The 26562-nt window shown below is 40.7% G+C and overlaps 1 protein-coding gene across 3 annotated transcripts in view; it reads left to right on the top strand.

The window, feature by feature from the left end:
• Window positions 1–13885: 13885 nt before the first annotated feature.
• Window positions 13886–26562, top strand: part of LOC112118487 (palmitoyltransferase ZDHHC20) — a 70958-nt gene continuing 58281 nt past the window's right edge. For all 3 annotated transcript variants that reach the window (XM_024216852.3, XM_024216845.3, XM_024216835.3), the window contains exon 1: window positions 13886–14025. In XM_024216852.3, the coding sequence (XP_024072620.1) occupies window positions 13908–14025 (118 nt within the window). In that variant the 5' untranslated portion in view covers window positions 13886–13907. The remainder of the gene's footprint in view (window positions 14026–26562) is intronic.

The following is a 26562-nucleotide window of genomic DNA, read 5'->3' as shown; positions in this document are numbered from 1 at the left end:
CTCTGTTTGCTAGGCACTGCAAGTGTTTGGTATAGAAACACAAAACCATGTGAAACTCAGTTTTAGTATGAATCCAAACACATGAGACTGTTTAGCTTGAACCAGTTTTGAACCTTGCAGCAAAATTTTCTGCTATCTGTAATTTTTTTAATGAGCTCTAACATTCCCCATTTTCCCTGATGGCGTAGCTGATGTGATTAGGTCCTATGATGGTGTCACTTGAATAGATATGTGGACAGAGTTGGCATTGGGCTTTGTTGCAAGGATAGATTCCTGGGTTAGTTTTTGTTGTGTGGTGTGTGGTTGCTGGTGAGTATTTGCCACGCCATCAGGGGCTCGTTCACCTGCACATCTACCAATGTGATATATGCCATCATGTGCCAGCAATGCCCCTCTGCCATGTACATTGGCCAAACCGGACAGTCTCTATGCAGAAGAATAAATGGACACAAATCTAACATCAGGAATCATAACATTAAAAAACCAGTAGGAGAACACTTCAACCTCTCTGGTCACTCAGTAACAGACTTAAAGGTGGCAATTTTGCAACAGAAAAGCTTCAAAAACAGACTCCAACGAGAAACTGCTGAACTAGAATTAATTTGCAGACTAGATACCATTAACTTGGGCTTGAATAGAGGCTGGGAGTGGCTGGGTCATTACACAAATTGAAACTATTTCCCCATGTTAAGTATCCTCACACCTTCTTGTCAACAGTCTGGAATGGGCCATCTTGATTATCATTACAAAAGTTCTTTTTCTCCTGCTGATAATAGCTCATCTTAATTAATTAGCCTCTTAGAGTTGGTATGGCAACTTCCACCTTTTCTGTTTTCTGTATGTATATATATCTTCTTACTATATGTTCCATTCTATGCATCTGATGAAGTGGGCTGTAGCCCACGAAAGCTTATGCTCAAATAAATTTGTTAGGCTCTAAGATGCTACAAGTACTCCTGTTCTAAAAGCAAATTAGTTGATTTACTCATGTTCACAAACCGACAGTAACTGTAGCAGCATATACAGGATTCTACTAGCTGCACTTAGTAGTACATGTAGGATTTGACCAATAATCATTTATCATAAGGACTTCTCTGCTCTCCCTATTGATATGTGTATTGAACAAATTATTTTAACAAGGGGAAACAATATGTTCATTAATTCCTCATTAATTCGCCTATTAATGTCACCACCAGGGGCGGCACCAGCGCACCAGGGGCGGCACCAGCGCACCAAGCGCGTGCCTGGGGCGGCAAGCCGCGGGGGCGGCAGTCAGGCGGCCTTCGGTGGCATGCCTGTGGGAGGTCCACCGGTCCCACGGTTTCAGCAGCAATTCGGCGGCGGGTACGCTGAAGGCACGGGACTGGCGGACCTCCCGCAGGCATGCCACTGAATCCGCGTTACCAGTGGACCGCCTGCAGGCGCGCCACCAAAAGCCGCCTAACTGCCGTGCTTGGGGCGGCAAAAACCATAGAGCCGCCCTTGGTCACCATTTAGGCTCTGTATCACTGTCTAGACTCCTCTGTACGTCTGAAGGGGAGAAAGTGAGATAGCGAAGCCAAAGTTACATTATTTACTTCTTCTATATCATTTTACATCTTCAATGTGTATTTTTATATTAGATGTTTTGGCCACACTTTGAATGATTCTGAACCAGAAATGTGTCAATAGATTCACATCAAGTTTCAGAAAAAACTGTTTGTTTCTTATCCCACAGTTTGGGGGGGGAGGGGTCTGCAAACATGTCTTGTACCCTCACATTTAATCTTTTCTGTAATGAAACAAAGTAAAGTTTGGTCAGCAAAAGACTCCAATGCAGAAAGCAAGCTCCTGCAGCCTCTTTGCATAGAAAATATGTTGTGAAATGATGGCATGGCCATTATAAGTCATTAGCAAGCTGACCTAGCTACAGCTCCTGATATATAACTGATCGCAAGAGCAACATGCAGATGATGGCAAACATAGACATACACTGTTAGCATCCAGCCAACCAAATAAATTCCTCCTAGAGAAACTGAAGATGTCACCCAATAAGAGGTGAAAAGGCCCATTCACAACAGGAAACCTGAGAGACCATGGCATGTACAAAATTAATCTGCAAACAAGGGCACCTTTCTTCACTCTCCTGCTATTGGAATGTTTGCTACTGTCCTGATTGATTAAACAATTCCTGGTTGGTCCAGTAATGTAAGAATTAGTGTGGCATACTTGGAGAAAGATTCCCCATTAGGCTAGTACTGGCTTAGTTGTTGGTGTGTTCAGTTTAGTAACAATAGCGCAGTAGTGCAGAACTCTCCTCGTCCTCATTAGTAACTACTCTGCTGTTCATGCAATCTGGCGTCCAGAAGCCTGGGTCTTGTGAGCAGAGTGCCCACCTGAATGGGTATTATACATAATGTCCTGTTTTTTAAAAGGCCACAAAATCCAGAATTTTCAAACCTGGGCACCAAAGTCAAACTGCTAACGCCATGTTTAGATCCCTTAATGAAAGTGCCCTCATTTTCTGAATTGCTGAGAACCCATAAATAACTTTGAAGTTAGTGGGAGCTGACCCAGGTTTGAAAACTTTGTCTATGATCCTTTAACTAACTCTAAGGAAGAGCCTATTAGTAATCATGCACTTTCTATTAAATTACAGCACTCCTCCAGTGAAGGGTAAGAAGTCTTAGAAAGGAAGTGTTTAACATTTTTGCCCATGAAGTCCATGTTTTGCCTATGGACACAAAAACATCTCTGTGCTGAAACAATGTTTTCGATCCATGACAATACCTTGCTTCTTATCCCAGGACTATTTAGCTTCATTAGTAGCCTCTTGTGTGGGATCTTATTGAAGGCCTTTTGGAAGTCTAATAAATTGTCACATGCTTCTCTTTTACAAATTCTATAATTACACATTCAAAGAATTCTAAGAGATTAGTGAAACATGATTTTCCTTTAGAAAATCTGTTCTAGTTAGACCCCATCATATGATGCTTTTCCAGGTATTGTGTTATTCTGTCTCCAAACCCGGAGCCCCTCCTGCACCCCAAATCTCTCATCCCCAGCCCCACTCCAGAACCTGCACCCCCAGCCTAGAGCTCTGACCTCCTCCTGCACTCCAACCCCCTGCCCCAACCCAGAGCCCCCTCCCACACCCTGAACGCCACACCCCAACCCTCTGCCCTAGCCCTGAGCCCCTCCCACACCCCAAACCCCTCATCCCCAGCTCCGTTGGGTCACGGGCATCAACAATTTTCTTTAACTGGGTCCCCAGAAAAAAAGTTTGAAAACCACTGTCCTAAGCCCCAACTCCTCTGAGGGAGTTACATGTGTAAATCTTGTCTGGAGAGAGGTTCCTCCCTCTTCTCAGGATTCTCCGCTGCAAGCCCTCTCTGGGGGTGAGGCACCTACACCATTTTTGCAAGAGGCCTGCCAGAGGGAGGACCTCCCTCAAAACAGTGTAGACATATTCTTAAAGAGTCCCTCTTCCCCATCTCATAGCCCAGGAGTTAGGGCATTCACCTCAGAAGTGACAGACTGCTGTTTGGCACTCACCTCAGAAGTAGCTTCTCAGGTGGAGGTGGGCTTGACATGGGGGGGGGGGTCCCCCACAGCCGATGTGAGTACCCTAACCACTAGGCTAAAAGTTATGAGGGAGTTCCTCTTCCTACCTCCCAGCTGTTCTGTGTTAGCTCACCTGGGGCTCTGAGCATGCTTACTGGCTCGGACCCTGCAGGCGAGTTAGGCAGAGGAATGCCTATCTTATCCCAGTTCCTGCATCACTTTGGTGCTTAAGTGTCTGGATACCTACAGCATGTGCATGCTCAGAGGCAGAGACATAGGTACCTAGGAAAATTTTACTGCAAAAGTTTAGACACCTAGTGAGTTTAGGTGTTTTATGATTCGGCAGAACTGAGCAGTGGTTTTGTAAATATCGGTGGGGTCTGATTCTGGGATTTAGGCCCCTAATGTGGCAGTTAGGCACCTTAGTCTCTTTGTAATTCTAGCCCCAAATAGTTACAGAATGCCTTCATTTTAATATTTTCAAGTATATCAGAGGAAGGAAGCCTGAAAAAAAATCGGTGGGTCTGGTGGATAACCAAGGGCTAAAGGGAGTAATTAAGGAAGGTTGCTGAAAAGTTAAGTTTCAGAGTAGCAGCCGTGTTAGTCTGTATCCACAAAAAGAACAAGAGTACTTATGGCACCTTAGCTTATGCTCAAATAAATGTGTTAGTCTCTAAGGTGCCACAAGTACTCCTGAAAAATTAAATGATTTCTTTGCATCAGTTTTCACCACACCTACCCCAGACCTGCTCTTCTCTGATGATAAAAATTTGGTTCTTGGAGACTGAGGTGTCCAAAGAAGAGGTGCTGGAGCAAATTGATAAATTAAATTGCAATACCTCACTAGGGCCAGAGGATATATACATCCAGGAGTTCTGAAGGAACTCAGGTATTAAGTGCCTGAGCTGATGATAGAAATTTGCAATCTCTCATTAAAAACAGATACTGTACTAGAGCACAGCAAGTGTTGTACCCAGATTTTATAAAGACTGTAGAGGTGATCTGGAGAATTACAAACCAGTAAGCCTGTATATGGCAAATTGGATGAATTGATAACTAAAGACAGAATAACACAATACCTGGAAAAGCATCATATGATGGGGTCTAACTAGAACAGATTTTCTAAAGGAAAATCATGTTTCACTAATCTCTTAGAATTCTTTGAATGTGTAATTATAGAATTTGTAAAGGAGAAGCACGTGACAATTTATTAGACTTCCAAAAGGCCTTCAACAAGATCCCACACAAGAGGCTACTAATGAAGCTAAATAGTCCTGGGATAAGAAGCAAGATATTGTCATGGATCAAAAATTGTCTAGGAGACAGAGAGCAAAGAGCAGGATAAAATGGTCATTTTCATCACAGTAAAAGGTTAATAGCAAAAGGTTCTATACTAGAATTCGTGTTTAATATATTGATCTGGAAAGGGGATGCTGAGTAGTGAGCAAAATCTGCAGATGACACAGCTATTTTGGTTACTTAGGACCAGAGACGACTGTGAAGAACTTCGCAGATATCTAATCAAGCTAGGTGAATGAGCAATTTAATGGCAAATGAAATTAAATGTCAACAAATGTAAAATAATTCCCATTGGAAGGAAACACTTAAACTACTCATATGCTCTATTGGGTTCTAAGTTAATGATAACAGTTCACAAAAGGGTCCCTGGCTGAATGAAAACCTCTGCTCAATACACAGCTGTGGCGAAAAAAAAGATAACAAGATGTTAGTATGTGTAAGGAATGGATGGAGAAAAACACAGAAAATATTACAATAAATGTACGTCAATGGTATGGCTTCATCTGGAGTGCAGTACTGGTCACCCCATATGAAAAAGGATATTTCAGAACTACATGGGGGTTCAGAGAAGAGAAATGAGAATGAGAAAGGACATGTAAAAACTCATGTGAAGAGAGTTTGAAAAGATTGGGACTGTTTACCTTAAAAAGGAGATGAATAAGTGGAGAGATGATAAGTAATTTAAAATAATGAATGATGTAGTGAATGTAGACTGGGAATTTCTGGCCTCCTGTCTCATAACATAAGAACAAGGACGCTCAATGAAATTAAAAGGTGGGAAATTCAAAACTGATAAAAGGAAATACTTTTTCACACAACATCATGTCTCTGACAGTGGCCAGGGCCAGATGCTTCAGAGGAAAGTTTAAGAGCCTCACAGTATGCAGATGTGGGATAATCTGCCCCCAAATAGGTCCCATCCTGGTCTCTAATCATTAGAGATAGGCTTAAACCTTAAACAGAGCCTTGGTGATAAACTACAGATTGAAAGAGCTGGAGATCAAACTCTTCCTTATATAGGGTACATAGCCCTAAAGATACAGTTCTCGAAGGACCATTTGTGGCACCACCAGGAAACGCGAGATCCTAGTTCTCATTTGCCCAGTTTAATGGATGAATCCGCAAGTTCCATATTGGTACAAATGTGCTGAAGAGCTTTATTGAGAATGGTAAGCAAGAATGGGGTCCTGATTTTTCCCCTTTCTTCCCCATTTTTCTTTTTCTCATTTGGCAGTGGCAAAATGGGGAAAGGGAGGAAAGAGCAAATACAAAATTTTTCAGTACAAATGTTTGCAAAAAATTTTTGAACTCTGCTTTAAAAAAGTTTAAATGAAAATCCTTTTTAAAATGTTCCTGATTTCTGTTCCTGGTGGATTTTAGGTCCTAAAGGGAGCTCCCTCTCTTGTATCAGCAGGGGACAGTGTATCTGCCACCAAGCAGGAAGTAAAGGAGCAGTTATTGAAATACCAGAACTGGGCATTGCTGAAAGGTAAATACTTATTTTACAGGGGAAAAAACCCAAGATTCATCTTATACCTGTCCCATTCCTCCACCTTCAGCTTCCCTAATAAATAAAATGTATCACATTATGAAGAAACTTTAGTTGCCGTGCCCTACATTCAACATTTGTAGTTTAACCACTCTGCTAAGGGTTGGTTGATCAGTTGCTGGTTATTTTTGGTCTGGGATTTTTGCAGCCTATGCACCAGGACAGAATCCCTTAGAATGTTTAGCAGACAGGTGAATATAAGAGAGGGCACCAGTGTGCACCCGTGGAAACTTAATGTTCAAAACTAAGGATCAACCATTCAGGAATGAATTGGGTCCAAGAAATCAAAACATTTGGCATATATAGTCTATTCACATCCTTAAAAGCCTGCCAGAAAAGGCTTATCTTCAGTTTATTGGGTCAAGTAATTCAGGGCAGAAGAAGCTTTTACACAAACAACTTTCAGTTAGCTATTCCCCTTGACCTATGTGTCGATCAGGATTATGTTGATTACACAGCATGACCTACTTGTCTGACAATAACTAATTCGCAACATAATAGTATAATAATCTCTTGCTCTTCTATCATTTGTTCCATTAGAAGATGTCAAAATACTTTACAATTTATTAATTAACTCTCAAAACTCCCTTGTGAGTTGGGTAAATAATCTCTCTTGTAGAGAAAAGAGAACAGCCACCAAGGGCCTGATTTGCCCCTGTTGTGCACTTTCTTTGGTCATCTATGCCTGTGCAAAGTGAGCATAAATGCTATCAGATTGCAATTCCCCACACATATACACAAAGTCAGCGCTTTACACCCACAGTTCACAGCTGCAAAGGACTATCCAAGGTGCAAAGCAGATTAAAGATCACAAAGGAAATTATATGGGAATAGATCCCAGAATAGATCTTTTGCTTTAAAACACAAAACCATCCTTCCTCTCCAACATAGAGCAAGACTCTATGCTTCTCCCGCTACCACATTTCCTATGGTGGCAGAAACAGCAAACTAGTAGTGGCAACCTCACCTTTTAAACCTCGTAAGTATGGTCCAAAACTCACAATCCATTATTATTTATGTATTAGTTTGTAGTATGGTAGTGCCTAGGAGCCCATCATGGACTAGGAATTCTCAGTGGTAGACACTGTACAAATACATAAAGAGACAGTCCCTGCCCCAAAGAGATTATAATCAATCCACAGCATGTCCCCCTATACTGAATAAATATAATTTTAAATAGTTTCTCTCTTGCACTGCAGGAACTAAGGGCATCACACAAGTGAGATACTTCACTACAGTATTGGCTCTTGTTACTCCTTTTGAGAAGGGAATGGCATTCCCCAGAGCGAGGACTACTAGGTTAGTGGTGTGTCAATTTCAACTGAGGCAATTCTCCGGGGGGCAGAGAATTGCACTGGGGATGAATATAGCCTTTCATGAAAGCAAAAGATAAAGCTTGTATTATCCTGACTTAAATACATATATTCAATTGAAGGGAGCCCCCTGGAAAGTAGTAATCCTGAAAGAGACCTAGAGATGATAGTGGACAGCAAGTGAAATGTGTTCACAACGTGACATAGCAGCAAAAAGACATACAGTATTTGGGCTACACATGCACAAACATTACCTCAAGGGGCATAGAAGTACTAAGTTTATTTTATACGACTCTGGTGCTACTGAACCTGAAATATTACATTCAGTTCTGGCCACCTTACCAGAAAGATATTGACAAAGTGGAATGAGTTCAGAGAAGAGCAATAAAAATGATTAGAGGTTTGAGGGATTAATTTATGAGAAAAGATTACATATATAATTTAACTAAGAGATGACAATAGAGGTAACGACAGTTTACAAATTATGAAGGTGTAAAGCACCTTGGAGAGGGATGAATTATTTAGTGTGGTACAGTACGCAGCGGTATGACTAGGAGTGGTTAAATGAAACCAAGAAAGGGAACAACATGTTTGAATATCAGGTATAATTTCCTATCATTGAGGTTCACTGCACTATGGAAAAATCTCCTGGGGAAAGTGATATAAATCCCATTCACTTGAAGGATATAAAACTAGATGCGCAAAATGCAAGCAAAGAAAATGTACAGATGAGAACATGCCTGCATGAGCAGAGAAATGAAATCGATAAGCTAATTGGTCTTTTCCTTCTTTAATTTCTGATTTACAGCAGTATATTTTTCTGAGGTAAAACAGACACACAAAGTATAAATTATACCAAAATAGAGCATAATTTGTTGCGATATGGTTCCTTTTTATCATTTGATTTCTGTGGCTGGTTTAAGCTGTATTGTAAGCTCTTTGTTTTAGCTAGGTGAACACAATTTCCACAAGGTGGCTCCCTTGCTTTTCCAAATATTTGTTTTCCCAATTCCATAAAACTTCCCCAAAATAATTCCTAGAGCATATCTTTTAGAAAACATCCAATCTTGATTTAAAAATTGTCAGTGATGGAGAATGCACGACAACCCTTCGTAAATTGTTCCAATGGTTAATTACTCTCACTGTTAAAATAAAAATATACGCCTTCTTTTCAGTCTGAATTTGTCTAGCTTCAACTTCCAGCCATTGGATTGTATTATACCTTTCTCTGCTAGATTGAAGAGACTATTATTAAATATTTTTTCTCCATGTAGATATTTATAGACTGCAATCAAGTCATCCCTTAACCTTCTCTTTGTTACGCAAGTCATGTTTTCTAATCCTTTAATCATTCCCTTGGCTCTTCACTGATCCCTCTCCAATTTAGCAATATCCTCCTTGAACCGTGGACACCAGAACTGGACACAGTATTCCAGCAGCAATCACACCAGTGCCAAATACAGAGGTAAAATAATCTCTCTACTCCTACTTGAGATTCCCCTGTTTATGCATCCCAGGATCACTTTAGCTCTTTTGGCCACAGTGTCGCACTGGAAGCTCATGTTCAGCTGATTATTCACCATGACCCCCATATCTTTTTCAAAGTCACTTCCCAGGATAATCCCACATCTTGTTAATATGACCTACATTCTTTCTTCTGAGATGTATACTTTTACATTGAACCATATTAAAATGCATATTGTTTGCTTGCACAGTTTACCAAGCGATCCAAATCACTCTGAATCAGTACCCTGTCCTCTTCATTATTTACCACTCCCCCAATTTTTTTATCATCTGCAAATGTTATCAGTGATGACTTTGTTTTCTTCCAGTTTGTTAACAAAAATGTTAAATAGTGTAGGGCCAAGAACTGAAACCTGTGGGACCCCACTGGAAACACACTCAATCAATGATGAGTCACAGTTTACATTTTGAGACCTATCAATTAGCAAGTTTTTAATCCATTTAACATGTGCTATGTTAATTTAATATCATCCTAGTTTTCTAATGAAAATGTGTGGTACCAACTCAAACACATTACAGAAGTCTAAGTATATCACTATTTAACACTATTTAACAACTAAATTTGTAAGCTCATCAAAAAATATCGTTAGTTTGACAGCATCTATTTTCCATAAACCCATGTTGATGTGCATTAATTACGTTAACTTCCTTTAATTCTTCATTCATCAACTCCCATATCAGCCACTCCATTATCTTGCTAGAGATTGATGTCAGGCTGACAGGCTTCTAATTACCTGGGTCATCCCATTTACCTTTTTTTAAAATGGGCACATTCGTGTTTTTCCAGTCTTCTTGAAATTCTCCAGTAATCCAAGACTTATTGAAAATCAACATCAACTTTGAGATCCTCAATCAGCTGATTTAAAACTCTTGGATGCAAATTATCTGGACCTGCTGATTTAAAAATGTCTGATTTAATAGCTTCCATTTAACGTCTTCTGAGATACTAGTGGAATGGAAAGAGTGTTATCATCACAATGTATCATCTGTTTATTCTCCAAATACAGACCAGAAGTATTAATTTAACACTTCTGCCTTTTCTATGTTATTATTGATAATTTTACCAATGGACCAATACTATTCTCAAGATTCTTTTTTTCCCCCCAATATATTTTTTTAAACTCCTTCTTATTTTCCTTTACTCTGCTGGCCACAGATTTCTGCTTGTGTCCCTTGCTTCTCTTATCAATTTTCTACAATTCCTAACATCCAATTTATATTCATTACTATCAACTTCCCCTTTCTTCCATTTATATATATGGAGCTCTAAGAGCTGCCTTGACTTCCCCTCTAAACGAGGTAATTTTTTAAAATCAGCATAGCCTTCTTCCTCGATTGTGGCTTTTTGGTCATCTAGAAATGATTCCCAATTATCATTCACATTTTTCTGATTAAATTCTTTCTCCCAGCCAATTTGGGAATCAAGGTAGGTTCTTTCCTTATCCTCTGTTATCACTTGTAATTAAGAATCTTCAGATGTGTCTTCAGATTGTGCTTTCAGTGTCAACTGTATAACTCCAGTGATGTATAATTCATTAACAGTTTAAATGTATTGAGATTCTCAGACTTAAATGTATTTAAGTGCAAAGTATATATTCCCATAGTAATATATAGTACTATATTATTGTGACCCTTGTTCTGCTGTTGATTCTACACTTGTAACCCAAAAAGTGAATTCTTGTGGCTTTTATTTTCAAAAGTTTTAAATTGTCAAAAAGTTTGTTAAATGAAGAACATTTTAGAATGATAAAATGATTATATTTTGAATATATAGTAATCTATTCAACAGAGTGAAAATAATATATGAAGAGTATCTAATAAAAAATATAATCACTAAATTTGAACAGAATATAATTGAAGGTAGGCTCTTTGACCACCAGAGGGTGCTTGTATTGTATTATCCCACCAGTACAAGAGAATTATAAGAAAAAGTTCATTATTCTAAAAAGTCAACAGTGTTATAAGTTCAGGGATAGAGAAGACTTTGGTGTCCATTCAGTCCAGTTCTGGGGGAAAAAACTATTTGAGAACTGGTTTGGTCCAGTTCTTATTTTTCCTAATCAGTTTGCTTCTCTCTAACAATCATGCATAATCATAGAATCATAAGACTGGAAGCAACCTCAAGAGGTCATCTAGTCCAGTGCCCTGCACTCATGGCAGGACTAAGTATTATCTAGACCATTCCTGACAGGTGTTTGTCTAACCTGCTCTTAAAAATCTCCAAGGATGGAGATTCCACAGCCTCTGTAGGCAATTTTATTCCAGTGCTTAAACACCCTGACAGTTAAGAAGTTTTTCCTAATGTTCAACCTAAACCTCCCTTGCTGCAATTTAAGCCCATTGCTTCTTGTCTTATCCTCAGAGGTTAAGAAGAACAATTTTTCTCCCTCCTCCTTGTAACAACCTTTTACGTACTTGAAAACTGTTATCATGTCCCCTCTCAGTCTTCTCTTTTCCAGACTAAACAAACCCAATTTTTTTCAATCTTCCCTCATAGGTCATGTTTTCTAGACCGTTAATAATTTTTGTTGCTCTTCTCTGGTCTTTCTTCAATTTGTCCACATCTTTCCTGAAATGCGGCTCCCAGAACTGGACACAATACTCCACTTGAGGCCTAATCACCGCGGAGTAGAGCAGAATTACTTCTCGTGTCTTGCTTACAACACTCCTACTAATACATCCCAGAATGATGTTTGCTTTTTTTGCAACAGTGTTACACTGTTGACTCATATTTACACTGTACGTAGAGTTAAATTCCAAATGAATCTAAAACTGATTCTTTGAAAGCAAATCAAACAAACATCCATTTGACTAGTTTCCATTTAAACCTAGAACTAGATCACATTGCCTTGAAGTAGCCAACACTGAAGAAACATGAAATAAGGCTGCTCTGACTGTGCTGTTCAGGACAGTTAAGAATCGGTTAAAGATGTAATGGGAAAAAAACTGGTGACTATTCTTTGAATCAGTTCCAAAAGCTAATTCTAGGTGCAATTTCTATATATATTAGATACCAACTAACAGGTGATTAGAAGGGGAGTATTGGAAGACAGGTTTGGGAGATGTGTATCATTAGGAGGATAAATGCTTAGGGGTGGATTACAAAAGGTTAAGGGATTTGTAGGGAGTTCATAGAATTGTAGGGCTAGAAGAGACCTCAAGAGGTTATCTACTCCAGCATCCTGAGCTGAGGCAGGATCGAGTATACCTAGACCATCCCTGATAGGTGTTGTCCAGTCTGGTTTTAAAATCTCCAGTGATGAGATTTCACAGGCTCCTTTGGAAGTACATTCCAATGCTTAACTATACATCTCCCTTGCTGTAGATTAAGCCCATTACTTCTTGTCTAACCTTTAGTGGGACATGGAGAACAACTGATCACTGTTGTCTTTATAACAGCTCTTAACATATTTGAAGGCTGCTATCAGGTCCCCACTCAGTCTTTTTTTCTCAAGACTAAACATGACCAGTTTTTTTTAACCATTCAAAATAGGTCAGGTTTTCTAAACCTTTTAAAATTTTTGTTACTCCCCTCTGGGCTCTCTCCAATTTGTCCACATCTTTCTTAAAGTGTGGCACCCAGAACTGGACACAATACTCCAGCTAAGGCCTCACCAGTGCTGAACAATTGTCTCCTGTGTTTTACATACACCCCAGAATGTTAGCCTTTTTTTGCAACTGCACCACATTGTTCATTCATGTTCAGCTTATGATCCACTCTAACGCCCAGCTCCTTTTCAGCAGTAATACTGCCTAACCACTTGCAGCTGATTTGTCCTTCCTCCATGCAGTAATTTGCACTTGTCTTTACTGAATTAAATGTTATTGATTTCAAACTAATTCTCTGATTTAACATGGTTGTTTTGAATGCTTGTAACCCCTCCTAGCTTGGTGTTAGCCACAGACTTTAGACACATACTTGCCATTCCTTTATCCAACTCATTAATGAGAATATTGAATAGCCCCATACCCATGACTGGCCCCTGCAGACCCCCACTAGATATGTCCACCCAGTTTGACAGTGAACCATTGATAACCACTCTTTGAGTCAGGTTTTTCATCCAGTTTTGCAGCCTCTTTATAGTAATCGCACCTAGACCACGTCTCCCTAGTTTGCCCATGAGACGGGTTGGGGACAATTGGAGGGGGGCTGTTGGATGTTAGGGTAGTGGATCGATAGTGCAGGGGGAGCTAGCGTGAGGGGACTGGGGTTAGGACGCGAAGTGGGGTGGTATTGGGGTATAGGCTATTTGCTTATGCAGATAAACGGGCAGCACTGCAGGAGGCTGAGAGCATTTGGGGGCTGTGAGCAGAGGCTGAGGGCACTGGGGAGAAACTGGGGACGGTTTGGGGAGAGGCTGCAGGCGGCTGAGAGAGCTCGGGGGAGGCGGCGCCAGAGCGAGGGGCTAAGTATGGGGGGACCCTGAGGGGCTTTGCGGAAGGACATTAGGAGGGGGAAGGTTTCTGGGCAGGCCACACAGTGGCTGGGGCCTGGGGTGCAGCGAGCCCCACCCCGCAGCGAGTTCCGGGGGGGCGGCCGCTGCACAAGCCCAGCCCCCTCGGCGTGCGGGGCGGGGACGGGACGGCGGCGGCGGGAGGCTCCGCAGCTGCTGCAGCCCCAGCAGCAGCGCCGGCGCCGCGAACCCCGATGCCTCCCCTGCAGCGGCTCGCCAGGGAAGATGGCGCCGTCCCACGTCCTCAAGTGCTGCCAGAGGGTGCTGGCCTGGGTGCCCGTGGTCTTCATCGCCCTGGTGGTGGCCTGGTCCTACTACGCCTACGTGGTGGAGCTGTGTGCGTGTGAGTGTCCGCGAGCGGGCGGCTGCCCCGGCCAGGGAAGGGCGGCCGGAGGTGGCGCTCCCACTTCCCCCAGCAGCCCGGGGGGGTGGATCCGCCTCCCGGGGGGGCAGCGGCTGTGAGAGCGGGGAGTCCCCCCCGGTTACCTCCGCGGTGCCCCGGCTCCCCGATCTCGGCCCCCAATCCCGTCTCTCCTCCGCCTGCTGGTGGCGGGGCTGAGACCCGTGTGTCATGCGGGGCCCTCCCAGGGGTCCCCCGCTCGCTTGGGGGTGCCTGTCGCCTGTCCTCTCTCTGGTGTAGGTACGGGGTGTCCGTCCCCGCGGTGTCCGTGGCTGCCGCCTGTCACTTCAGCTAGCCGGGTACCGAGCTGCTTGGGGGATGTTACAACACTTGGATGTTGCCCTGTGTGAGGCTGCTGGGTTGCTTGTTTTGTGTCCCTCATTTTGGAGCTTTGCCTCACACTGGGGAAGTAGCAGGCTGAGAGCCGCAGGGGTGGTGGTGTAGCTCCTGTTTAAATTGTGTCAACTGGGCCTTGTGCCCAAGGGTGTCCCACAGATGTGCTTTTTAAAAAATGTCCCTTTAACTTGGTAGCATTTGAGAGGGGAGGCAGCGGCAGTTCCTTGGTTTCTGCAAGCTTGAGAGGTGCTGCACCCGTCCTTGCTGACTGCCTGTAGGAGAGCATCCAGCAGAGTGCCGAAGTGGTGGTGGTGATAGGCCTAGAGTCTCATAAACGAAGGCTTCTTGGGGGAAAGACCAGGGTGCCAAAGAACCTAGAAGAGTTAAAAGTGAGGAAGGAATGGGCTGTGGGGAAGAGATGTGTGAGAGGGATGTAAAAGGCCTGGGATGGTCTGGAGAAGGACTGAACTCCCTGCCACTTGAAGTCAATAAAAGTGGCTCAGGGCCTCTCAGAAATCTGCCTTTAGGATCATTGTAACTTGCGCCAGCCTTTGGTTAATTCCTTCACCATCCATGGTTTCTTCCCTACTTAAAGGGGTAACATTATTTATGTGTGTTGCCACTTTTTTTTGTTAGCTTTTGTTTTGTTTTGACACTGTTCTTTCATCCCCCTCTCCCCCCCCCCCCCACCCCATGATGTGGGGAATTTTTTAACTGAACCACTGTTGTTTGTCTTCTTTTAAAAATAAACTGGGCTAGAAGTTCATGTTTTAGAAAGTAAAACTTTTTGAGTTCTTTAGTGTTCTGTCCCTCTTCTGATAATGAATCCTAAAACCTAGTGTCACTGAAATGTGATTAGAGTGAAATCTTTTGACTTAAACAGTAGGGAAAAGGGATTTAGAGCTTAGATGTTTCATACTGTCAGGCTATTGGTAGTGTAGTTCAGTGTTATGTAAATCTTATTTGAAGACCCTGTCATTCAGGATGATATTTATCCTTTTCTTATATGTAGATCTCAATTTAGACTGAAGTCTTATGGCATTGTTCGGTTCAGATCATTTTTGTTCATTTAATAATAATAATACATTGCACTTACATAATTCACCAGAACTTCAAAGCATGTAAAAACATAATAAAGACATGTAGTGTTTCAAATCTCTAGGTAGTCTATGTAAAAGAGTTGAAATGCATAAAAATACTAGATGGGAAGACAGAAGAGTGCACAACTACTATAATATAAGGACTGCCAATTAATCACGTGATTAACTCAAAAAAATTAATCATGATTAATCGCACTGTTAAACAATAGAATACCAACTGAAATTTATTAAATATTTTTGATGTTTTTCTACATTTTCAAATATATTGATTTCAGTTATAACACAGAATACGAAGTGTACAGTGCTCACTTTATATTATTTTTGCTTACAAATATTTGCACTTAAAAATGATAAAAAGTAGTATTTTTCAATACACCTCATACAAGTACTGTTGTGCAATCTCTTTATCATGAAAGTGTAACTTCAAATGAGTTTGTTTTGTTACATAACTCCACTCAAAAACAAAAAAAATGTACAAGTCCACTCAGTCCTACTTCTCATTCAGTGAATTGCAAGTTTGATTATGTTTATGGGAGATAATGCTGCCCACTTCTCACTTTCAGGTGACACTGTAATTAAGAACAGGCATTCGCATGGCACTGTTGTAGCTGGTGTTGCAAGATATTTACGTGCCAGATGCGCTAAAGATTCCTATGCCTCTTCATGCTTTGACCATCATTCCGGAGGACATGCTTCCATGCTGATGACGCTGGTTAAAAAAATAATGCATTAATTAAATTAGAGACTGAACTCCTTGGGGGAGAACTGTATGTCTACTACTCTGTTTTACCCACATTCTGCCATATATTTCATGTTATAGCAGTCTCGGAAGATGACTCAGCACATGTTGTTCATTTTAAGAACACTTTCACTGCAAATTTGACAAAATGCAAAGAAGATACCAATATGAAATTTCTAAAGATAGCTACAGCACTCGACCCAAGATTTAAGAATCTGAAGTGCCTTCCAAAATCTGAGAGGTGTGAAGTATGCTTTCAGAAGTCTTAAAAGAGCAACACTCTGACGTGGAAACAGAGAACCCAAACCACCAAAAAAGAATATCAACCTTCTGCTGGTGACATCTGACTCAGACGATGAAAATAAACATGCATCAGTCCGCACTGCTTTGGATCGTTATCGAGCAGAACTCGTCGTCCGCATGGATGCATATCCTCTGGAATGGTGGTTGAAGCATCAAGGGGCATGTGAATCTTTAGCACATCTGGCATGTAAATATCTTGTGACGCCGGCTACAACAGTGCCTGTTCTCACTTTCAGGTGACATTGTAAACAAGAAGCAGGCAGCATTATTTTCTGCAAGTGTAAACAAACTTGTTTGTCTGCTCTGAACAAGAAGTAGGACTGATTGGACTTGTAGGCTGTAAAGTTTTACATTGTTTTATTTTTGAACGCAGGTTTACAAATTCTACATTTGTAAGTTCAACTTCCATGATAAAGAGATTGTATTACAGTACTTCTATTAGGTGAATTGAAAAATACTATTTCTTTTGTTTTTTACAGTGCAAATATTTGTAATAAAAAATAAAGTGAGCACTGTACACTTTGTATTCTGTGCTGTAATTGGAATCAATATATTTGAAAATGTAGAAAACACCAAAAATATTTAAATAAATGGTATTATATTATTGTTTAACGGCGCGATTAATCACGATTAATTTTTTTAATCGCTTGACAGCCCTAATATATATATTTCTGTTTGTGGGGCCCTGGAATATGGAAATACTTTAATTATTTATATAGAATGTGTGAAATGCTTTTGTTTTTTCTGTTATATTGTGCAAGCCTTCTATTTCTAGTTACAGGGCATATTTGATATTTGGACAAGCTTGTAAAAATCTGTATGTATAAGTCCCTTACAGATAAGATTTTCCACTGTATTTAGGTATAGGGAGAAGTATTTGGATCACTTGTATTTTTGCAGCTGTTAATCATATTTCATTTTTTTTTAAATAAGAGTAGTCTGGAGGAAGAAGTGTGAATACTATAGACTTTAGGCATCAAATTATTTAGCTTGGTTATACAGTTTTACCCTTTTTAGATAGGGTTAAAATGAAACCTATTAAACTATGAGTGATCTTTAAGTTTCATGTAAGAGGTTTATGTAGACAGGCTTGATACTATACCAAAATTTGTGTCAAAGGTTCTGATTTGTGGACACATTGATGGGACTATTCACATGAATAAAGTTACTCCTATGCATAAATGTTGGTAAGATTGGACCTTTCTTATTTTGTGAAGGTCTATTTTAAAACTGTCCAAGCACTTGCAACCAAATTTTTAGCCAGCCTCTAACATTGGATGACCTGTGGTTTCCGGGCACAATTATTTATATTACAGTAGCTCCTAGAAGCCTCAAATGAAATTGTAGCCACATTTTGTATGTATGCACAGTGAGAGACTGTCCCTGCCCTGAAGAGTTTACGGTCCAATTGGACAAGACGATCTAAGACCTAGTCTACACTAAAAAATTAGGTCAGTTTATTTACATCAGTCAGGGGTGTGAAAAAATCCACACTCCTGAGCATCGTTGTTAAGATGACCTAAGTCCTTGTGTAGACAATGCTAGGTTGACCGAACAATTCTTCCGTTAACCTAGCTACTGCCTCTCGGGGAAGTGGATTACCTATGCTGACAGGAGAACCCCTCCCATTGGTGTCGTTTTATATATAGACAAGCCCTCAGAGTGTTCCTTGTTTACAGGCAAGGAATTGAAACATCTGGAGACTAAATGATTTGCCCAAGGTTATACAGGAAGTCTTTGGTTGAGTCAGGAATTGAACTAGTTCTTCCAAGCCTCAGTTCAGTGTCTTGACCTCAAGGCCATCCAGTGTTAGAGGCTGACTAATAATTGTACCTGTACCTTGAAAATGTTGGCCCTGATCCTGGAAGGAGCTCTAGGGATGGATCCCTAAACCTGCACAGTGCCCCATTGAATTCAGTGGAACTCTGCAGAGAAACCGGGGTCCATCCATGTGGAGATCCTTGCAGAAATGGGGCTTTTGTTTGTATTAAAACCCTCAGTTGTATGCATAAATCATCTAGCCATTTTGCACTCTCAGTGCAATTTTTTCATTCTTAATGTTTGCAGGTGCAACTGTGCAGGCTGTGCTTGCAAATTCAATCTTTAATAATAGGAAATCTAGATCATTATTGTATTGCTGTTTTAAGTGGATTCTTGACATGTTACCAGTCAAAAATCACTGTTTGGTATGTCTCGTGTTGTATTTTCTATGACTGAAAAAATAGTTGATACTTTAATTTTTTTTATTTTGTGTTATGTAGAAGTCTTGGGAAAAGGTTGGTTGATGTGAATACTTACCGGTAGTAGACAAACCAAGGGGTGGAGAATGTAGATTTGTGATGCTTTTCTTTTACACATCCGTTCATTTAAAAAACACACAGACCTTAGTCATGGCTCAGAATGCAAAATTACTGGATGCTCACCTTCTTTTGGCAAGTAGATATCCCTACTTTAAGGGGTAACATTATTTATTTGTTTTTTATGACGTGTGTTTTCTTTTTGATTGGGAACTACTGCACTGTATATTATTGTGAAGAGCAATTAGAACCCTTTTAATATACCACTAATATGTGAAAGTGATGTGATCTCTGCAAGGGCAGAAATGGAGCTGTCAGTTTCACTTCTCTCATTCCTCAGTGAAATACACATAGTGCAGATGATATGATTGCTCCTGTGGAAAAAGACACAAAGATCATTAAGAGGCAGATGGAAGGAAAGGCTAGAAAAGAAAATACAGACAGGAAACTGAAAAGAAGCGAGCATGAATGAGAGAGAAGTGGAAGGCAGGCAGGGCCATAAATGTCAGTGTCTTCCCCAGGATGTTAAGAAAGGATGTATGTAAATGATTGTCTGAGTACTAACTGCATGAGGAGACATCCAGAGAGTTTGGGAGCATTCTTTGTCTATTCCCTCAACCATAACTTTTTATTGTATTATCACAGTTCCTTGGGGTCCTGGCCCATGACTGGGGCTCGGTTGTGCTAGGCACTGTACAAACACAGAACAAAAAGATAGTTCCTTTCTTGTAGCCCCTCCTTACTAAATTAATAAAGGTGAACAAATGTATTCACTGAGGTAATTTAGTGGGCTACCAGGATGCACTTTTAGTATCTTGTTTGTAAGCTTTGCAAAAGATTCTTGAAAACAAAATTAGAGAGGATCCCAATATTGGGATCCTCACTGTTGTCTCTGTCCCCATTCTGTTTATCTTCCTCTTCCCATACTTGTTTTATTCCCACTGTTCTTTCTCTGTTTAATTATGTATTTGAGTTTCATGTTTCTGCATTTTTCTCTTACCCCTGTGATGGAACTGGGGCAGCTTTGTAATAATTTATAAATTCATAAACTTTGGCCTGCCTGAGTGCAGGGGACTGGACTTGATGACCTCTCGAGGCCCCCTCTAGCCCTACATTTCTGTTAAAAACTGTATGTTGACCTGGTTATTTGGATGTTTACTGTATGGCTATATTTAGCTTAATAGGGAGCTGTCAGGAATAGCAATCAGGAAAGAATGGCTCAAAATAAGTCATTTCTCAGTAAACACTTGAGTAGTTGTTAAGAGGCTACGAGGACAGGAAAAGGCCTGTGAATGTAGGAGATAGAAGAACTGGAAGGTTTAGAAAGGAATGGTCTCTTAAGAGGCGGTGTAGTTGTTTCAGGAAACCAGACTGAGACAGATGGACCGCAGGTGTCTGAAGAGGTTAAGCTTGCTTAGGTTATTATTTGGGGTGGAAAGCTTTTAGGCAAGGTAGACATGCATGTAGATTGTTTTAAAATCCATTTTCTCTAAATGCTCTGTTTCTGCTGCTGAACTAAGCAATACTTTGGTTTTAAGAAGGCTGTCTGATCACTGTACACCCTGCTCACAGACTCCCGAAGGAAAGAAAGACAGGTACTTGAACTCAGTCGGACCTGCTGGGTAATAACGGTTGAAACACAGGGCACTGTAGCCCGGTGTGCTCTAGGTGTGGGAATTCTTGACATCTGAGAAATGCTTTACACACACATTGAATTGCAGAGTGAAAATGATTGACTGGGTTTGTGTTGTGATCCAAATGAATTTCATTCTGCACCTGGCTCCAGTGCAAAGCCACTGAATTTGGTGCTGCTGGTGGCACTGATTTCTTAGTAGTTCATTGCCTTGGATGGAGATCAGGAAGAATGCTGGAGGTGGTCGTGTGAGACAAAGAATGTCTGGTTCTGCTATGTTAATATTTTGGGGAGGGAGAAGATTTAAGTAGAAATCGGAAACCAACAATTAAGTATGGTGGTCACTTTTGGGTTATTTTAAATTTTGGATTATGCATAAAAATAGATGCTCAATCAGCTGATCCATGTGGATCTTCAAAATGAACATTTATCCCTGGCAGAAATTATTCAGTGTAGAAATTGTTTGTGCGTATAGTCTGGATGACTCCTGGGGTGGTTGATAAGATGCAAAGCCTTCCATATCTACGCCACTATCTTGAATCTGTGCTGGCTTGGTAGTGACCAAAAGACATTGTTGTGACCTATATAAAATGAGCTGGGGAGTGATCTTGGTCTGTTCCATACTAGACAAGAATCCATTATGTACCATGGTTATGAACATACTAAATATTTAGATATTGCAGTTCACACTACTTGGTACCATTGATGCAATCTCAGTATTGTGACTGAACTAACTTATCTTTGGGTGTGCTGCTTGTAGAACATAGCTAAGGTGCATTGGTTGGAAGTTATACACCGCTACCCCTATATAACGCCACCCGATATAACACGAATTCGGATATAACGCGGTAAAGCAGTGCTCCGGGGGGGGGCGGGGCTGCGCACTCTGGTGGATCAAAGCAAGTTCGATATAACGCGGTTTCACCTATAACACGGTAAGATTTTTTAGTTCCTGAGGACAGCGTTATATCAAGGTAGAGGTGTAGCTGGAAACTGGTAGTGCTGTCAGTACTTTGCTTTCCCTATTGAGAGTGGGTCAGTTTTCAAAAGCACCTTTTACTTGAGTTACATTTTTAAGGAAAAAATCTTGCTGTATATTGCACCTTTTATTTATATAAGCCTATACACATCTTCCTTGTGAAGATATTCCAAAGCCCTTAGAAATAAGTGAGTTATATAATTGTGACTATAGGCAACCAGAGTAGTTTGTGCTCATCCCACCAATGGTGTATTAACTGTGGATCCAGCCCAGGGCTGATTCAGGACAAACAGCTGACCAAGATGGTTGTTTCTTGTCTTATGCTTAGATTGTAAGAGCTCTTTGGGTCAGGGACTCTTTTTGTTCTGTGTTTGTATAGTGCCTAGCATAACTGGATCCTGGTCTGTGACTGGAGCTCCCAGTTGCTACAATTGGTGGATTAACTGTGGATCTGGCCCTGGGCTAAACCAGGATCCATTATGCAGGAAAACTCTTGTCTTGTGGGACACCCTGCCTAAATATGTTAAAACTGGGACTTGCTTCAATCTAGTTGTCTAGCTACTAACCGCTACACCTTAAAGAAACTTGAAGCCCTGGTCTGTTTCTGCTGGCCTTAGTTGTGCCTCCACTGAGTTCTGCATGCTCTCACAGATAATGAAACCTGGGGTGTGTCAACTTCTTTGAGAGAGGAATTTGAAAAGCCCCAATCTCATTTTGGGTAAAATTCAATTAGTTGCTTATGCCAGGGCCCAGCCAACACATGTAGCTGGCCAGAGTTTAATGCTAAGTAGATAAGAATTGTTAGAGAGGGGATGTCATTTTCCAGCCACCAAACCTTGTGTTTGCTCCTTCCCCCATTCACACAGCTCTTAGATCCTCCAGTTTCACCATCCTCCATCTCACTTTTTCTAGCTGCAAATCCCTTCTGCAGCGCCCCACACCTACAAATGTGTTTCCTCTGTGGAAGAAAATGACTTCCCCTTGTGATTGACCTGGCTCTTTTCTCCCTCGCCTGCCCCTGAACATTGAAGCAGTATGATTTTGGTGAAAAATGCCAGTGGTCATCTAGGCTATGGCTCCCAATGTTATTAACACTGGTTCAGCTCCACCAACATCATCAGTGGAAAACTTATGCAAAACTTCCCTAGGATAGATAAGCCTTAAATTAAATCACAAAATTGGTGGTGGAGTGGGGAATGGGACCAAAAGTGTAGCTAGCTAAAGGAACTGATCTCCAGACCATTGTTTTCACAACTAACATGGAAAACTTCTACTGTCTCTGGAATCAGCAATGAACCATTACAGTAGAGGCAAGTTTGTCTGGTTTTTATAACAGTGGACTGGGAATGATGGTCTCTCACTTTCTTTCTCCATAGCCCAGCCCCCCTCACTGATGGAACAGCATATGCTTTCAAAGGTAGAATTTAGCTCCCTTTGCTGCTATGGAGGAGCAGTCTGTTGAGCTCCTTTAATCTTCAGACTAGAAACAGCGTTTGTATACTTTAATAGCTAAGACATTTTTTCCCCTCACACCCACTCTTCCTTATGGCCTTGTGACTAGGGAAAAAATGGTGCTAGCCAACACATGTTAAAATCCTAGTGAATGCAAGGCAGTTTGTAGTTTCCATATGTGTTATATTACAGACAGTGTTATCTTCACTAGGAGTTTAACATACGTTAGGTGTGCTGTTACCTCATGTTAGCTTTTTTCTTAGTGTGGCTGCACCTCTATGTTGTGAAAAATCATTACTACCTTGTCCTAGGAAAATGTGATAGTGTCTGTCTTTGGTTTGTTTAGTATCCTGAACTCACTTATACAGTTAGTCTGTACCATGGACTGTATTATTGTTCTGTGTTTGTATAGCCCCCAGCACAGTGGAGTCCTGATCCATGGCTCAGGCTCCTAGGTGCGACAATAATACAAATAAATAAATAAATATGTAACTTCAGTTCCCTCTATCTGTACCACCAAGCCCACAAGGGTTACTGTAAACGTAAATACAAACAGTCCTTTATAATTTCTCTGACGCACAGTCAGTACTAAGAGGCTTGGGTTGATCTGTTTTAGTGCTGTGTTCTGATAAACAAAGGGACTGTAATTTCATCTGTTTTCCCTCAACAAATCTTTACTCTGTATCAAAATGTTAACACAATAGCTAACAAACAATGACAATGTTGCACTTAACAACAGTTCTACAGTGTTTCAGTAACTTTTTGGAAAGGTCTTCTGTTTCTGTATTTGCATGAGTATCAGCAATATATTACAAGACTTGCATATGGTGCTTTTATATGAGCTCAACATATCTTGCTAATGGGATGAAGAGGCCCACATTTCAAGGAGAATGGAAAGCTGGAGTGATTAGTTACAGTAAGCTAAATATTTTAGCTATCTTAAATATATATTATAAAAAAGAACAAAAAGGTTTTGGATATATCTGTTACTGTTTCACTATCTCAATTCAGTGATGGGAGTTGGGAATGGTGTCTGTCTCTTTGGAGGCTACCATTTTATATATACTTCCTATCAAGAGCTTCAGCCTGATGCAGTGGGATTGACAGATCTGATCCCGTTTGAGAACACTTAAAGAAAGATGATCAAACTTTTTATAAGGTGTGCTAAATTAACTGATATGACTCTCAAAAAGGAAGGGGAAGAATGGGGTTAGTGCCCTTTTATGGTATATAAGGTTTGAAATCAGGGCTTTGGAGCGGAGCCCGGAGCTGGAGCGTGGAGCAGCTCCGGAGCAGTGGAGCTGCAGGGTTTTGCCTGGAGCTGGAGCGGAGCAGGAGCACAGTTCCAAAGCCCTGTTTGAAATGGTGTGCATGTTCTTTTTAAAAATTCAGCTTGGTTTGTTACTCTGGAGTTAACAGGTATATCAAGTTTTGTCTTCCTTGATTGTGCTCTAGGTCTCGTTGGCTGTGTTTAGATATAGATTATTAACTTTCTCATCCCTTAATTGAAAGGCTTGGACTAATGTCTTCTAAATATTTCTCAGACATTGAATTTAAATGTGCAGATTAAAAAAAAAAGTTTGAAATAGTCTGAATAATAATCACTTCATTTTTCAGTTAATCGGGGTTTACATTTCTTTATCCAAATCATACCAATTCTTCAGTCATCCATAGAGTCTTGTAGGGAAATCAAGATAGACAAGACCTGAAGTTCTACTCTGCTTAAAAAAGAAAAAAGTTATTTTAGTTTTTGAAAACAAAATAATATTTCAGGTCTTCCTTATATGTATAAAGAAACAAAGGCATAAACTTGTATTTGCTTTTGTAGATCACCTTTTACCCTCTTCAAAATTGAACTTCATCCAAGTTTAAACAAACAAAACCATATAGAGCAAAAAAGTTCACTATCTGCCCTTAATTTTATGGTTAAAATATATAGATAGCCTTGTCCATATTCAAAGACTCTTACTCGGGTAGTTCAGAAATGCATCTTTTGAATTGAGTTGTCCTTGCAACATAGTATATTTAGACTGTCTTGTATCTCTTTCTTTGCTTCTATAATTTGTGAAACTTCTCTATATATCTGGCTTAGTACAAAAGAGTAATCTGTATATGGTTATTTTTAACACCTTTTTTTTTTTAAGACAAATCCCAGTTGTATCTTGTATAAACTTGGGTTTTGGAATGCTGTGTTTATCCCACTTGGTATATCAAAGCTAATGCAACTTTTTTCTAATAATTCTGAGATCCCTTTAACCAAACCCACCATTTCCTCATATACAACCAGTATGAATTTGTGACATTTTCTTATGTTTCATCCTTCCATGCAATAAACCAGTGGTCTCAAAGTGGGGTGCGCAAGAGGATCCTTGGGGCTGTGCAGCAGGAGGAATGCGTTTTTTTTTTTTTTTTTTTCGTCGGGGGGGAGTCCGGGCGTCTTTTTTTTTTTTTTTTTTTTGCTTTGGCAAGAATGGTAGAGCCGGCGCGGCAGGAGGTGCGTGCTCAAAATTTTTTTACTGATAGGGGTGTGCGATCAAAAAAGTTGGGAGACCACTGCAATAAACTGTTAGCCTCTAAGGATAGAACAAGAAGCAATGGGCTTAAACTGCAGCAAGGGAGGTTTAGGTTGGACATTAGGAAAAAGTTTCTAACTGTCAGGGTGGTTAAACACTGGAATAAATTGCCTAGGGAGGTTGTGGAATCTCCATCTCTGGAGATATTTAAGAATAGGTTAGATAAATGTCTGTCAGGGATGGTCTAGACAGTATTTGGTCCTGCCATGAGGGCAGGGGATTGGACTCCATGACCTCTCGAGGTCCCTTCCAGTCCTAGAATCTATGAATCTATTAATCAATTAATTACATCTTCCTACAGTTTTTCAGACTCTCCGGTTCAGTTGTCAGTGTCACACAGTCTGGAGTGGCTAATGACCGTGAGTGCCAGCCTCAGGGCAGACTGTCAAAAAGCAGGACAGAAACCCAAAACTGGTTGTATGTTCTATAATTAGATTTCACCAACCCAGTAACAGGTGTGAAGTTCTAAAGCACTATAACAGTCTTACCACAGAGTTACAGACAATCCCCTTGGACATTCCAGTCTATCTTGCCACCCAGGCAAACTGGACTTTAGATGGTCACTTTACAACAAAAATCCCAACAATATTCAGGTTACCCCCAGTTCCAAAGAACCAGTCACTTACCACAGGTCAGTTATACTCAGATCTCAAGCCCAAGACACAGCCTGTAGCCAATCCTGTAATAAACTAACTAAACTCCTATCTCAGTTAATAAATCTTATTTACAAGGTTAAAACAGGAAACATACACACACAAATGAGTTACAGTTTTTGATTTAAAAGGTAATATAAGCATCTATAATAAGCAGCTTTATATGGCTTTTAGGGCTCACCCAGACCATACAGCATGGGGATCTCTTTCTTATGTTTAGGAATCTTTGCCCCTCAGAATCCAGACAGCATAAAGATCCCAGTTTCTCTTTGTCTGGGATGTTTATCCCGTATCACACGGGAATCCAAATTGATGGGATGAGATCATGCTCAGGTCTTGGAGGGAGTGAGGGATGCAGTCAACAAGGTCTCTATCCTTTGATGCTATGCATTGCCTCATTTGCCTTCAATGGGCC

This window comes from Terrapene carolina, unplaced genomic scaffold, assembly GCF_002925995.2.
Source record: "Terrapene carolina triunguis isolate 2854851 unplaced genomic scaffold, T_m_triunguis-2.0 Scaffold141, whole genome shotgun sequence".
NCBI lineage: Eukaryota > Metazoa > Chordata > Testudines > Emydidae > Terrapene > Terrapene triunguis.
Note: the sequence above shows the minus strand (reverse complement) of the source record. Positions and strands in the feature narration are given on the sequence as shown.